This window comes from Copidosoma floridanum, unplaced genomic scaffold (assembly GCF_036245765.1).
Source record: "Copidosoma floridanum isolate Cflo_tuat_1 unplaced genomic scaffold, Cflo_Japanese_pri ptg000013l, whole genome shotgun sequence".
Classification (NCBI taxonomy): domain Eukaryota; kingdom Metazoa; phylum Arthropoda; class Insecta; order Hymenoptera; family Encyrtidae; genus Copidosoma; species Copidosoma floridanum.
In genome coordinates, this window is record NW_028321890.1 from 25383369 (window position 1) to 25396444 (window position 13076).

General features: G+C 33.3%; 3 protein-coding genes across 3 annotated transcripts; all 3 read left to right on the forward strand.

Annotated features, from left to right (window-relative positions):
• Nucleotides 1–561: 561 nt before the first annotated feature.
• On the forward strand, nt 562–4490 carry Tbc1d15-17 (TBC1 domain family member 15/17). Its single transcript, XM_014363680.3, has 9 exons — nt 562–954; nt 1467–1559; nt 1649–2147; nt 2229–2408; nt 2537–2631; nt 2720–2918; nt 3008–3225; nt 3304–3618; nt 3696–4490. The coding sequence occupies exons 1-9, from the start codon at nt 928–930 to the stop codon at nt 3984–3986; spliced, it is 1917 nt and encodes a 638-aa protein (XP_014219166.2). The 5' UTR covers nt 562–927; the 3' UTR covers nt 3987–4490.
• A 3910-nt stretch (nt 4491–8400) lies between these two features.
• LOC106647372 (uncharacterized) lies at nt 8401–9959 on the forward strand. Its single transcript, XM_014363714.2, has 2 exons — nt 8401–8991; nt 9084–9959. The coding sequence occupies exons 1-2, from the start codon at nt 8762–8764 to the stop codon at nt 9571–9573; spliced, it is 720 nt and encodes a 239-aa protein (XP_014219200.2). The 5' UTR covers nt 8401–8761; the 3' UTR covers nt 9574–9959.
• A 242-nt stretch (nt 9960–10201) lies between these two features.
• Nucleotides 10202–12493, forward strand: TfIIB (transcription factor IIB). Its single transcript, XM_014363685.2, has 5 exons — nt 10202–10561; nt 11153–11263; nt 11338–11524; nt 11593–12063; nt 12150–12493. Exons 1-5 carry the CDS (start codon nt 10545–10547, stop codon nt 12309–12311), a joined length of 948 nt encoding a protein of 315 aa, XP_014219171.2. The 5' UTR covers nt 10202–10544; the 3' UTR covers nt 12312–12493.
• Nucleotides 12494–13076: the final 583 nt, after the last annotated feature.

Consider the following 13076-nt stretch of genomic DNA (forward strand, 5'->3'; position numbering starts at 1 on the left):
AGCTAATCTTGTCATAACTCAGTTTTGTAAATAGCATGAAATTTCGTTTTTGCTAGACAAAATAACAACGAATGAACTGCAAATTTAGAAATAGGAGTACCTTTTAGTTATTGTTACTTGGTGCTGCTAGCTCGATATACGTCACTCTTAGTATTGCGTACTTATTAAATGCGCATATACTTAATAATGGGTGTTCAGAGTGATGTAAAAAAATACAATCATGGGTGTACACTGGGTGTAATAGCGTACATATATTTACGGACTCTGAGTAGGTACAGCTTGACGACGTATTAATAATATCATACATATATACTTATATGTTTAATATGGATGTACCTATATAAAGCAAAGAGCATGTAATTATAAATTTTCAATACTGATTGTGAGTGTAAGTTTATAAGTGGGTGTAGGTACCTATATTGTTGTTGCATATTATACGTACGACGAACAGAATGGACAAAATACAACGCATGACGGTATATATGACATATTTAGTTAGTATAGGCATATATATACATATATAGGTACACCAGTATGCCAAGTGTATAGGTATAACGTAGATCTAACGTTGGTCAGTGTGAAACTGTTAACAGCATAGTGAATAACCAAGTGTCAAGTTTTTGCTAGCAATCTCTAATGTTTACGTTTGCACAAAGATAAGCCAAGAAGAGAGAGAGAGCGAGAGTACCAATATAAATCAACTGATAAGTACTTTTGTTTGTGCATTTAACACCCCCATAATTGCTGCTTATAATACACATGTAGGTGGTATGTGTATGTGGTTAATTGTTAGTGGCTTGATCTGCAACCTGGAAATCCTGTAGGTATACTTTTCCGAGAGGATGTTTTGAAATTGCACAAGATAAATATCTCGCATAGGACGGGAGGAAACGAGAGTGTGCTTCCAAGACTGCTGCAGGCAATAAAATGTTCGAACCCACGGAACAGGGGAAGGTAATTTTCAGATCAGTGTTTCTTGTCATGTGCGTCTTCTTTTTGTCTCACACTTAACAACAAGTAGGTAGTTGGTTATCGAGAAAGCGCTGTATCAATTAAGTAGTTTTGTTCGTCCGACTCTGTTTTCGTTGTGTGTTACAAGTATGTCGTACATACATACATTGGATGACACACAACAACAAAGCCTTTGACAGATAGCCCATTGTAGTTTTTGAAACGGTGTTTGCTGATATTTCGTCATGTACATTTGATTTTTTTCTTCAACTTTAATGCTTATCGTTACTTCTGCTTACGTCCTTTTAGGTAATTCGAGAACTTAACTTATTTTAAGGTTATATTATTTTAATTTATGAGCGTGACGCATCCCTTGCGTCTGTAGCGCGGCTTGATACATTAATAAGGTAAATTCAGTTTACGAAAACAACAAACACAAATCTACGTTACAGTGTAGATGAACTTGTACGAAATGCAATAAAAAATTGAGATATCAATTCTCGGGATATTTACAGGATCTCTGTATCCACACCGGGGTCGTTTTGCGAGGAGCTAACACAAGAGAAGATGAAGTTCACAGCTCTGGAAGCCTCAATATTGTCGAATACGTAATTAACTTTTTTTTACCAGTACAAGTTTTTTTTTTTTTTTTAATTTTTTTTTTTCCAAATAAATAAATCTTATTTAATTAATTCAGAGTTTTGGAAAATGCATCGAGTGGAAGCCAACCGAAGTGTCAGTTGTATCAGAGAGCCAAGATCAAGATCCCGAGTGGTCACTTGTCAACACACATACTAGAAGAACAAGATCATCGTCGGAAGGTCCAGATTCTCTTGGACGCAGAACAGTTAGAATATTATTTTCAGAACTGAAGTCACTTCGTGTGCACCAAGGTGGCCAACAGTTGATATTCATGCAAAATGATGGCACGACTTACGTGGCCTTTTTTCAGTTGTTGAATGCTGAAAGCTTTTTCAATTCTTTACAAGGTTTTTTAAAATTCGTCAGATCCAAGCAAGACAAATATCTTTATCTTGTTCTCGATGAGGTGAGTTCAGTACTAAACAAATCTTTTGCGGAATTAGATATTTTACAAGAACACACCTCGGATTATGTGTGGAAATTCGTGAAAAATCTACACAATCATCCCTACGAAACGACAATGGAAGCCTTTAGCAAATTAGCTGATGTATGGTGTTAGTACTTTTACTACATTCTTCTTCTTACCTTGGTAACAATCATAAGAAAATATTACTTAATTTATTTGATGATTGCAGTATATAAAGAACCTGTAAAGCGCCCAGTAGAAGAAGCAGTAGCTGATCTTCTAAGTCGGTCCCTAACAGGGAATGTTCCGCAACCACCAGTTGGTTCCATTGGTTCTGGTGAAGAATATGAAGTGATCGATGAGCCAGGTTTAGGAATTTTGTTACCTCCAAGGCCTCCTTGTTCAAGAGGTATTTTTAAATTTCCGTAAATTTTGCTATAAAGAATTATTACAGAAATTCAAGAACTTAACTATAAATAAATGGAATGAAATTTTTAATAACTATGATAAGTTTATTGATATTTTTTGATGTGTCAGGGCCACCTCTTAATCAAATACAGTGGGATCAGTTCAAAGATGCAGAGGGTAGAGTTAAGAATCATGAAAAAGTAAAAGAAATCATATTTCGTGGGGTAAGTTGGCCAATAAAATTTATTGTCTTTGTAAACAACTGTTTAATTTTTTACTTTATAAAACACGAAATCAATTTTTCCTATCTAGGGTATTTCTCCTTCGTTGCGTTACGAAGTTTGGAAGTTTTTACTCAAATACTATCCATGGGAATCAACAAACGCAGAAAGAGTTGAATTAAAAAAAGCAAAGACAAACGAATATTACACAATGAAATTACAATGGAAATCAATGACACCAGATCAAGAAAATAGATTTTCAGATTATCGTGATAGAAAAAGTTTAATTGGTAATAATTTTTTAAACCTTTGCAGTTCAACTACATATGTTACCGCAAGCAATAATGTACCACACAGCCTTTATATTTCAATGTTTTAGAAAAAGATGTAAACAGAACTGACAGAACACATGCTTATTATTCGGGAGAAGATAACCCTCATTTGACGCAGTTGTATGATATTTTAATGACATACGTTATGTTCAACTTTGATTTGGGATATGTACAAGGGATGAGTGACTTATTGAGTCCAATATTGTGTCTAATGGATAATGAAGTCGATGCCTTTTGGTGTTTTGTAGGCTTTATGGATAAAGTGGTGAGTAGTTTTACAAACATTATTACTAAGAAAAATGACAGCGCAACGTTAGAAATTACAAAAAAATTTTATTTTTAGAGCACTAATTTCGAGATGGACCAAGCTGGTATGAAAGGTCAACTTTGTCAACTTTACAGTCTCCTTAAAGTTACAGAACCTCAGCTAGCACAATACCTTGATAGACATGAATCAGGAAACATGTTTTTCTGTTTCCGCTGGCTCTTGGTATTATTCAAAAGAGAATTTAATACAGTTGACATTATGAAACTATGGGAGATACTTTGGACTGATTTTCTTTGCAAAAACTTTCATTTGTTATTTTGTGCAGCAATCTTAGAGACAGAAAAAGCGACTCTTATGGAAAATCGTTATGGTTTTACTGAAATTTTAAAAGTAATGAATATGTCTTTTTACACCAATTTTGTATTGAACTTTATGCCCAGCTAATTGTCTAATTTATTTATTTGCAGCACATTAATGATCTATCCCTGCATATTGAATTACCTTGGACATTATCAAAGGCTGAAGGTATTTATCATCAATTAAAGGCTGCAGAGCCAGAACTTCCTGACAACGTACGTCTAATCATAGGGCTAGAACCAAAAAATAAAATTAACGATCAATTAGATTTAAACAATGAAACAGCGAATACTAATGGAGATAGTGCTCCTTCGAATAGTTACACCGACGAAAGTGTTAATGTTAAATTTGGAAAAAATGAAGTTTCTTTTGAACGTAGTATAAATTTATCTTACTTATGAAACTTTTAATTGCTAATGTAACGTATTTATATGCATATATCGGTTATAAAATTGTATTTATTTTAATTCCATGATAATAGAATCTTTATCGTTATCTGATTCTGTATTCTGTCATTTCAAAATTACATCATCTAAGTATTTGCAGAAAAGCAGCGACTTCAGAGTCATGTTTATGGTACATAATTTAGTAACATTGGAATTTAATAAACGTGCAGAAGTCATTAAATATTTTTACGATACATTTTACAGTACATACATATGTATATTTCTGCAAACTAATTTTTTTACGGATAAACTCGATAATTATTGTCTGAAAACAGAGAATCATTCAGGAAAATTGTGGTACTATTAAATTTATTATGGGTGATACATCAGCACAATATAGATAATTATGTTAATTTATCATGTTAAGTATAATTATTTTTAATTGAAATCTTATAAATATACAAATCAAAATAATGTACATTAATATGAATGAAGTAAAAAAAAAAATTTTGGAATCAATGTAAGTAGTGCAGAGTAAAAATTTAAGTCTGATTTGTGTTACAAAATAAACTTTTTTAGATTTATATGAAGTAAAAAGTGTATATTTCTTATAAGAGTTACGTATTTAATAAATAAAATTTATTATAACATATGAGTAATTTTTTGTTGGATGATTTCTTATACAGTCCTGCCGTAAGTCTTTTTTTACTATCTGCTTGACAGGGTAATTGTACGGAAGCCCAGTCGGAGACACATAGCTCTAGCGGCTCTCCTAGCATACACCATCAACCAACATCAAAGTTTAGGGGAGACGGGTGGAACGGGTGATTCGGCCTGGGCCAAGAACGGAGTGGGGCTGGAAAAATACGAAGACCTAGGGTGTGTTCCGCAAATGCTGCCAGCAGTTAAATTACGTAGGTCGTGGTAACGCCGCATGGTCGGGCAGCGCTAGCGTCAACCTGTACTAACTGTCGGTGGGTTCCGCATGTCAACAAACTTTGATATTTTTTACTGTTTTCACTCCCATGCCATCTGATATTTCGGAGTTTGTTGACATGCGGAACCCACCGACAGTTAGTACAGGTTGACGCTAGCGCCGCCCGACCATGCGGCGTTACCACGACCTACGTAACTTAACTGCTGGCAGCATTTGCGGAATACACCCATAGTCCGCAGGCTAAGTATACGTCCTTAACCGCCTTTTTCACTAACGTTTAGAATAATGATTGAGACAATCAATGATTGTATCATGAGTTTTTGTATAAAGTTCAATTTATACAAATAAGTTGGTAAATATAGGCACACATGATTAATATTTAAACATTTTAAGCTGTATAAATATATAACATAGATTCCAAATATGCATTATTACCGCTGGAATATGCTAACAAAACCAAATATCCGTCTTTCTCACCCAGCAAAATAATAGGTATCTGTATAATCCTGTATCAATTTATTGCACACATGCGAAATGTTCAATGACAGTAAACAATGACATAATTTCAAACTTTACTTTTAACTCTTCATTTCACACGTAATTTTACAATGCAATTGATAAATTATTATTCATACAAAAGTATTAATATTCTTATAGGAGGTCGATTTTCAGGCAAAAGATTATTTGTAAACTTGCCGTAAACAGCACAGCCAATGTCAACTTTTTATTTTCTATCTACACAACTAGTTGCGGCTGGTTTTAGCGTTTCAGATTTCTAAACTAAAAAGTGGCCCTAAAATTCTGAAGGAAAGCTTTAGATATTTTAGGCCCTAGAGCCATGTTGTCAATTATAAACCAGCCGCAACTTATTTGACAGATACAAAATAAAAATTCAACATTTTCTGTGCTGTTTGCGGCAAGTTTACAATTTATCTATTACTCGAAAGTATACATAAATAGGAGGTTAATATTCGTATAAAACATACACTGCAAACTTGCCGCAAGTAGCACAAACATCGTTAATTATTTATTTTGTATCTATTTCAAGAGTTGCGGCTGGTTCATAAGTGACTAAATGGCTCTAGGGCTAAGCTGCCTAAAGCTCTCCTTCAGAATTTCAGAAGCAATTTTTGGCCAAAAAAATCACGACCGCTAGATGGCGCTGATCCTAATGATTATAACTACTTATAGTAGAGCCATTTAATCAATTATAAACTAGCCGCAACTGATTTAGTAAATACAAAATAAAAAGATAACATTGTTTGTGCTACTTGCGGCAAGTTTGCAGTGTATGTTTTATACGAATATCAACCTCATATATATTTATACTTTTGGGTAATAGATGAATTGTAAACTTGACGCAAACAGTGCAAACAACGTTAACTTTTTATTTTATATTTATGAAATTAGTTGCGGCTGGTTTATAAGTAATTAAATGGCTCTAGGGCTAAGCTGCCTAAAGCTCTCTTTCAGAATTTCAGAAGCAATTTTTGGCCAAAAAAATCACGACCGCTAGATGGCGCTGATCCTAATGATTATAACTACTTATAGTAGAGCCATTTAATCAATTATAAACCAGCCGCAACTAATTTCGTAGATACAAAATAAATAGTTAAAGATAATTGTGCTACTTGCGGCAAGTTTGCAGTGTATGTTTTACACCAATATCGACCTCTCTTATATTTACACTTTCGGGTAATAGATAAATTGTAAACTTGCCGCAAACAGCACAAACATCGTTAATTATTAATTTTGTATCTATTTCAATAGTTGCGGCTGGTTTATAAGTGATTAAACGGCTCTAGGGCTAAGCTGCCTAAAGCTCTCCATCAGAATTTCAGAAGCAATTTTTGGCCAAAAAAATCACTACCGCTAGATGGCGCTGATCCAAATGATTATTACTATACTTATACTAGAGCCATTTAATCATTTATAAACCAGCCGCAACTAATTTCATAAATATAAAATAAAAAGTTAACGTTGTTCGCACTGTTTGCGTCAAGTTTACAATTCATCTATTACCCAAAAGTATAAATTTATATGAGGTTGATATTCGTATAAAACATACACTGCAAACTTGCCGCAAGTAGCACAAACAATGTTATCTTTTTATTTTGTATTTACTAAATTAGTTGCGGCTAGTTTATAATTGATTAAATGGCTCTACTATAAGTAGTTATAATCATTAGGATCAGCGCCATCTAGCGGTCGTGATTTTTTTGGCCAAAAATTGCTTCTGAAATTCTGAAGGAGAGCTTTAGGCAGCTTAGCCCTAGAGCCATTTAGTCACTTATGAACCAGCCGCAACTCTTGAAATAGATACAAAATAAATAATTAACGATGTTTGTGCTACTTGCGGCAAGTTTGCAGTGTATGTTTTATACGAATATTAACCTCCTATTTATGTATACTTTCGAGTAATAGATAAATTGTAAACTTGCCGCAAACAGCACAGAAAATGTTGAATTTTTATTTTGTATCTGTCAAATAAGTTGCGGCTGGTTTATAATTGACAACATGGCTCTAGGGCCTAAAATATCTAAAGCTTTCCTTCAGAATTTTAGGGCCACTTTTTAGTTTAGAAATCTGAAACGCTAAAACCAGCCGCAACTAGTTGTGTAGATAGAAAATAAAAAGTTGACATTGGCTGTGCTGTTTACGGCAAGTTTACAAATAATCTTTTGCCTGAAAATCGACCTCCTATAAGAATATTAATACTTTTGTATGAATAATAATTTATCAATTGCATTGTAAAATTACGTGTGAAATGAAGAGTTAAAAGTAAAGTTTGAAATTATGTCATTGTTTACTGTCATTGAACATTTCGCATGTGTGCAATAAATTGATACAGGATTATACAGATACCTATTATTTTGCTGGGTGAGAAAGACGGATATTTGGTTTTGTTAGCATATTCCAGCGGTAATAATGCATATTTGGAATCTATGTTATATATTTATACAGCTTAAAATGTTTAAATATTAATCATGTGTGCCTATATTTACCAACTTATTTGTATAAATTGAACTTTATACAAAAACTCATGATACAATCATTGATTGTCTCAATCATTATTCTAAACGTTAGTGAAAAAGGCGGTTAAGGACGTATACTTAGCCTGCGGACTATGGGTGTATTCCGCAAATGCTGCCAGCAGTTAAGTTACGTAGGTCGTGGTAACGCCGCATGGTCGGGCAGCGCTAGCGTCAACCTGTACTAACTGTCGGTGGGTTCCGCATGTCAACAAACTCCGAAATATCAGATGGCATGGGAGCGAAAACAGTAAAAAATATCGAAGTTTGTTGACATGCGGAACCCACCGACAGTTAGTACAGGTTGACGCTAGCGCTGCCCAACCATGCGGCGTTACCACGACCTACGTAACTTAACTGCTGGCAGCATTTGCGGAATACACCCCTAGCTAAGGCGTTATTTGCCCGACTGGCTAACATCCACCGAGAAGAGAAGAACTGCGAGTGAGCCGGCCAACCGTCGGTACTGCACAACTTCTTAATAAATTCTCCGCTAGGCAGCACCAATGGCGTTTTATCAAAATTTTAATTTTTTTTTTTATTTAATCAGTATAAGAAGAGAAACACAAAAAATTGTCAAGTGAAGCTGTAAATATTTTTTTGAAGTGCAAATTTGTACTATCATGTACATAGGTACATATAGAATTTTAAGATCATAAAATTTTTAGGCATTGTCGAGTGAAATTTCAATCTTGTAACGAAAGCATCATTTGAATAAAAAACCATTTGTATGATAGAACTGGTTTTATTCCGAAGTTATGGATTCGATAAACAACAATAATCGTTGAATCCTCTAACGAATTTTCGTTTTGCCAATTCAAATGGAATTTATTAACTGTGGCAAACGAAACAGAAAACGCAGACGTAAACGTCGTCTCAATCGTAAGCAATCCCACCCAAAATTTGAGGTTAAATCTGAGAAACGGCAAAAAATAAGTAAAAACTCCAAGCATTACAGTACTTACGTGACAAAAGAAAAATTAAAAAACAATACAATGGATGCTAATGCTTTTTGGGAGAATTATAGTGCAGCTCACGAATGGCAAAAGAGGTGAGACCTTCTAGTTCAATACATGTTTAATATGATAAATATAGTAACTACAAACTAGCAAATTATGTGATTGTTGAGTGTATTATTTGTAGACACAACGTAACTTGGTGGAAAACACGATGCTATGCTTTAGAACATGAAAATCGTGTATTAAAAGAAACTATAAGAAATTTGATGCAAAGTTCAAACTCTAAAAGCCATTCTGTGTTTGAAACAAATCAGCATGAACAGTTTCATGAAGACAATTTGGATGAGGAAGAAGAAACTTGTACAGATGAAAATTTAGAATTTCACGTGAATGAAGATATGATGACCTTTTTGACTCAAAGTATTAGACATAAGATAGAATTAAAAACTCAGAAAGAAAGTGAACTATCGGATCAAGAATCTAAAGATGATGATCAGCAAGCAGAAGAAAATATCTTCGAAAAAACTCGAAAGAAAAGTGAAATAGCTAAACTAATATATGGTGAAGCAAGTACAAAGATTTTAGCTATGGAAGCAGCTCTTCAAGCTACACTTGATAGGCATATGGAAAAATCAAAACCACAATATTGGCCCAATATACCGTTAAAACTATAAAAATTTCATGCATCTCAACAAATACTTAAATCTTTTATCAACTACAAATGTAATATTTTTGTAATTAAAACTTTGAATCGTTACAGTATTTTTCAACATTCTTTTAATTCTCGTATCCTTGAATATTACAACGTTGGTAAAAATAAAATAAAATTTTTCTCAACACATAATAACAATAAACAGCAATCAAGGGGCACATAGGTCTAATGAGGTGGCTCTAGGTTTATTCGCACAATAGATAGTGTTGTTCCAAACTGACTAACTTTGAAGATTTACTCTTTGTTGCGCTGTTAGTTATGAAAATACATTTTTTATAAACTTACAGTTGTGTGATAAAATTCTATAATCAATGATACGAAACTTAATCAAGTGAAAAACGTAATAAAAACTGAAGATAGTACATATACAAATAGTTAAAATAATAAAATATGAACAATGTACATACGTATATACGTAGTATGGAATACTTTACCTCTTTTGTTGGTCTAGAATTAATTTTTTGCAGAACTCTATGAGTACTCGGCGACGATAACGTCGATCGAATTTACAAAGAATCAAGTACTTACTTATATATTTTATAAAATTTTAAATTACCGCTATCCATGAAGTTCGAGGTTCAAATAGTCGATTTGCTTAACTCGAACATCAAATCGAACAGCCAGCGAGCCAGCGAGATTGTTTGAGTTTATACATGCACTCCAACACTCCAAGTGCATGTGGCAAGTGGCATGTGCATGTGCTATTTGCTTTGCTGCCTATACGTATATGCCTATAGACATGATATAAGTGTACAAAAACAAGAATAAAAATTTAAGTCGGTAAAGGAAAGGCTTCCACAGTCGATGCATGTTGGTTTTAGCTACAGGTTATTTATACACTGCAGGAAAAAAAGCCTAGGCGAAGAACAGAGTTTGGTTCGAAGTAACCCAGTAGCCAACCAACAGGTCACAAGTTGACAATAGAAGGAAAACATGGCTACACACTCGAGGTATGCAATGCTTTTTATTATTAATTTGTTCAAACGCATATACGATACTGAAAAGTCGAACACCTGGTAGATTATTTTACATACATATGATTAATTCGCTCAGTGTCAACAAAGTAAATAAGCATAATCCTCATGTTTCTACTTAGCACCATTGTTTTTATTGTTCCAGTATTTTATGGCGCGTGTTCTTTTAATTACTACTTTCATCTCTGTGACATCTGTTCACAAATGTTTACATCTGAGTAATTTGTTTTTTTTTTACTTATTTTTGCTTTTAGTGCGGACAATTTTTTGTTTTTGATCAAATTTTTTTTATTACTATGTACATAAATAAGTGTAAGCTTATCAGTTGCCATTTTTTAAAAGTAAATCTCACAATGATATTGAGTTTAAATAAAACCGGATAACCCATGGATTTTTAATGAAAACTTATGAACATTGTGTTTAAAACTTGTAAAACTCTATTGTAAAATAAAAATAATGTACACTATATTTTTGGTTGTAAACAGTGGAGTAAAAGACCGATTTTTCATATTTTTAACTAGTGTCGTTATTTAATGACTTACATTACAATTGTTTGTGTTATTGCAGACACGAAACAAACAAAGTTTGCTGCTATTCACATCCAGAAGCTCCATTAATTGAAGATTACAGAGCTGGAGATCAAATTTGTTCGGAATGTGGTCTCGTTGTAGGGGACAGGCAAGTACATATTTTAATAAACAAAAATCTTGTTATATGAAAATTAATTTCTGATGTTCTAATTGCGATATCAGAGTCATAGACGTAGGATCAGAGTGGAGAACATTTAGTAATGAAAAGGCTGGTGTGGATCCATCTCGTGTTGGTGGTCCTGAAAATCCTTTGTTAAATGGCTCAGATTTATGTACAATAATAGGACCTGGTACTGGAGCTGCCTCTTTTGACAGTTTTGGAGTTGCAAAATATCAAAATCGTAGAACTGTAAGTACGAAAATTAAAAATAACGTTCACAAACTTATCATTTCGTAATCAATATGTATTAAATTCAGATGAGTAGTTCAGACAGAACTTTAACAAATGCCTTTCGTGAAATTAACGCAATGGCAGATCGCATCAATCTTCCAAGAACCATTGTTGATAGGGCAAACAATCTTTTCAAGAAAGTGCATGATGGAAAGAATTTAAAGGGACGTGCAAATGACGCTATTGCCTCAGCTTGTTTATACATTGCATGCCGTCAAGAAGGGGTGCCACGTACATTTAAGGAAATCTGTGCGGTCAGTAAAATTAGCAAGAAAGAAATTGGAAGGTGTTTTAAACTCATTCTCAAAGCTCTCGAAACTAGCGTTGATCTCATCACCACTGGTGATTTCATGTCGAGATTTTGTTCAAATTTGGGCCTACCAAATATGGTACAGAAAGCAGCAACTCACATTGCCAGAAAGGCTGTTGAATTAGACATTGTACCTGGCAGATCGCCCATTTCTGTAACCGCCGCAGCTATTTACATGGCTTCACAGGTAAAATTAGACTCGTATTATTATTTTTTTATAATTATAATGATCGATAAAAACCGTACAGTTTTATAATTGAAATTTTTTATTAGGCTTCTGAAGACAAAAGATCACAAAAAGAAATTGGTGACATTGCTGGTGTTGCAGATGTTACAATAAGACAATCTTATAAATTAATGTTTCCACATGCCGTCAATCTTTTCCCCCAGGATTTCAAATTTGCTACTCCAATAGACCAACTGCCGCAAATGTAGTAGTGATATTTTCGTTTCAATTTTTTTTTTTTTTTCTTTTAATTTTTTAAATAGGTATTACCAAAAAAACTTTAACTATAAAAAAATCATGAGCACTTTTGTTTGAAAAATAAGTTATTATTATACTTTTAAGTAACCCTTATAGGAATAGGGACCTTCCGTTTATTTCATTCGATTTAGTGTTCATTACTTTTTTTTTGTTTTTTAAATAATAATTGACATTCCTTGAATTATTAGATTTGACCAAGCTTTTACTTCTGTTGAAGGAAACAGCATTCGTTTTCGCATGTATAAAAGAAATGCTTTTTTGAATTTCATTTAGTTACTTTTTCTTTTTTTTTATTATGAGTAAATTCTAAAAACGATTTTTTCCAAATTAGCTAATTATTTTTCAATATTTAATGTTCATAAAAAATGAATGTGATAAGAGACTAAAAATATTAAGCCTGCCAACAGAAGCAGTATTTACCTTAAATAAAAGAAATACAATTATTTTACATATTGCATAGATTTATCGACTTAGTGTGTGTGTATTTTAGTAACATGTGGTAAAGTTTATTAAAAAACATAATAAAGACTATATAAGAGTTGAATTTGTTGTGTTTGATTGAAAAAAAGGTCTGCAAAACCATGCCAATATTCTGTAAGTAGGAAGTTATCGAGTGTTCAATAATACTTCAAAATCCGATAATTTCTATAAACATATGGGCAGAGACATGTTTGTAATGGTAAAAACCTCTAAAAATTTGAACGTGCATGTACTTC

Excerpts from the sequence above, each read along its gene's own strand:
- Tbc1d15-17 (XM_014363680.3), top strand. The coding sequence starts at position 928 with ATGTTCGAACCCACGGAACAGGGGAAG. Across the intron at positions 2,148-2,228 it reads CAAATTAGCTGATGTATGGT|TATATAAAGAACCTGTAAAG; the intron begins GTTAGTACTTTT and ends TGATGATTGCAG. Across the intron at positions 2,409-2,536 it reads AAGGCCTCCTTGTTCAAGAG|GGCCACCTCTTAATCAAATA; the intron begins GTATTTTTAAAT and ends TTGATGTGTCAG.
- LOC106647372 (XM_014363714.2), top strand. The coding sequence starts at position 8,762 with ATGGAATTTATTAACTGTGGCAAACGAAACAGAAAACGCAGACGTAAA. Across the intron at positions 8,992-9,083 it reads GCTCACGAATGGCAAAAGAG|ACACAACGTAACTTGGTGGA; the intron begins GTGAGACCTTCT and ends TATTATTTGTAG.
- TfIIB (XM_014363685.2), top strand. Across the intron at positions 11,525-11,592 it reads AATATCAAAATCGTAGAACT|ATGAGTAGTTCAGACAGAAC; the intron begins GTAAGTACGAAA and ends TATTAAATTCAG. Across the intron at positions 12,064-12,149 it reads CTATTTACATGGCTTCACAG|GCTTCTGAAGACAAAAGATC; the intron begins GTAAAATTAGAC and ends ATTTTTTATTAG.